We start from the raw sequence: 1,849 nt of genomic DNA, 5'->3' as shown, positions 1-1,849 counted from the left end.
CCCCATCCTAACCATAGCCTCCTAATTAAGTAGAGATATATTTAATTCCTACCTACATGAGGAAGCCCTCGCCCTCCTGGACTGCTCATTAAGATACACGTTGTATTTTGGTTCTAACCGTTATTGGAGAGGCGACGTAGGTTCCTCACAGTTGATACCTGTATCTCTCACCATGATTTGTACTGGCATGTATTTCTATCTGTATTTCTACAAAACTAATAAAATTTGATTTATAAAAAAAAAAAAATCTTATGGCTGGACACAGATGTAGCAAAGCACAGCTGATGTTATGCAACACAAAAGTTATTGTGATATTATTACATCTGTATACACCGAATCATATTAACATTAAATTGTACCAAAGCGTTTTTAACATCTTGATTTCTTAAACTGTAGATTATGGGATTTAACAAGGGTACTATTACTGTATAGAACACTGACACTACCCAGTCCTGATCTACGGCATACGCAGAATTTGGTCGCAAGTACATGAAGAAAGCTGGACCATAGGATAAGGCTACACAAGTAAAGTGGGAGATAGAAGTGGAGAGTGACTTGCTTGTACCTGTAGAAGACCCAATTCTGAATATGGTGAATAAAATGTAGATGTATGATATCACTATACAGAAAAATGAGCCCACTTCAATTGAACCAGCAACAAAAAATAGAAGAGCTTCATTAAGATATGTTTCTTTACATGACAGTCTTAAGATGGGATTGATATCACAATAGAAATGCTTGATATGATTAGACTTACAGAACGGTAGACTAAATGCAGCACATGTGTGAATTAATGAATTAACACATCCTGCTATGTATACTGAGCAAACAAGTGCAATGCAGGTCCCTTTGTTCATAATGACTGTATAATTCAGTGGCTTACATATAGCTACATAACGGTCATACGCCATTGCAGCAAGTATCATGGCTTCTGTGCTTGCCAGGTCAATGAAGAGGAACATTTGTATTGCACAAGCAGTAATGGAGATTGTCTTCATTTCAGAAAAAATGTTGGCCATGATGTTGGGTGTAATAGTTGATGAATAAAGGACATCTACAAATGATAAGTTCATAAGGAAGAAGTACATTGGTGTTTGCAAGCCCGGAGTTATTCCAATTAACATAGTAATCATAAGGTTACCCAGTAAAGTTATCAGGTAGACTAATAAGCAGAGCAGAAAGAGAGGCAGCTGAAGCTTTGGGTCAGAGGAGAGACCAAAGAGAACAAATTCTGTCACAAGTGTGTTATTCATGTTACTGAAAAATATACAAGTGAACATAATTTTTCCATGTGAAATATACTTGGGTATGGAAAACAGCTGTGCAGTCTTCAATGTAGAATAAAGAATTGTACATTGGCAAGCAATCGCTACCTTTATAAAGCATTTGCCTTTGACCTCTAGAGATGTACAATCTGATAGCAGCCTGATTCCATAAGGATTTATAATTTCTAATCATTCCATAAAGAATAATTAATAATTTGTTGACTCTACTAGAAATCGATTGCATGTGTTACATGATATTTTGCTTCAACAATCTTTGCAGTTGAATGCCATGGACGCTGTTCACATCCCAGTTGATCCCAAAGATGTTCAGTGGGGTTCACCTCAGTTCAATCATGGAACATCCATGTCCTCAAACAAGGGGAAAAAAGCATTGCATTTGTGACAAGATACTATGTCTTCTTGGAAGTACTGCTGACCATTCCCAGATTATTGTCTCATTATCAGCAGCATTTTATTGTCTAGGATGTCAAGGTAAACCTCTGTGTTCACGGTCCTGGCCATTGCAACCAACAGACTGGGACCATGCCATGTAAAACATCATCAGACCATAACAGAACCTCCAC

General features: G+C 37.4%; 1 protein-coding gene across 1 annotated transcript; it reads right to left on the bottom strand.

The window, feature by feature from the left end:
• Positions 1-317: 317 nt before the first annotated feature.
• On the bottom strand, positions 318-1,280 carry LOC136610084 (olfactory receptor 5AR1-like). Its single transcript, XM_066589351.1, has one exon. It carries the CDS (start codon positions 1,278-1,280, stop codon positions 318-320), a length of 963 nt encoding a protein of 320 aa, XP_066445448.1.
• Positions 1,281-1,849: the final 569 nt, after the last annotated feature.

This window comes from Eleutherodactylus coqui, chromosome 2 (assembly GCF_035609145.1).
Source record: "Eleutherodactylus coqui strain aEleCoq1 chromosome 2, aEleCoq1.hap1, whole genome shotgun sequence".
Classification (NCBI taxonomy): domain Eukaryota; kingdom Metazoa; phylum Chordata; class Amphibia; order Anura; family Eleutherodactylidae; genus Eleutherodactylus; species Eleutherodactylus coqui.
The sequence above is the reverse complement of the archived record's forward strand: the minus strand, read 5'-3'. Positions and strand labels throughout refer to the sequence as shown.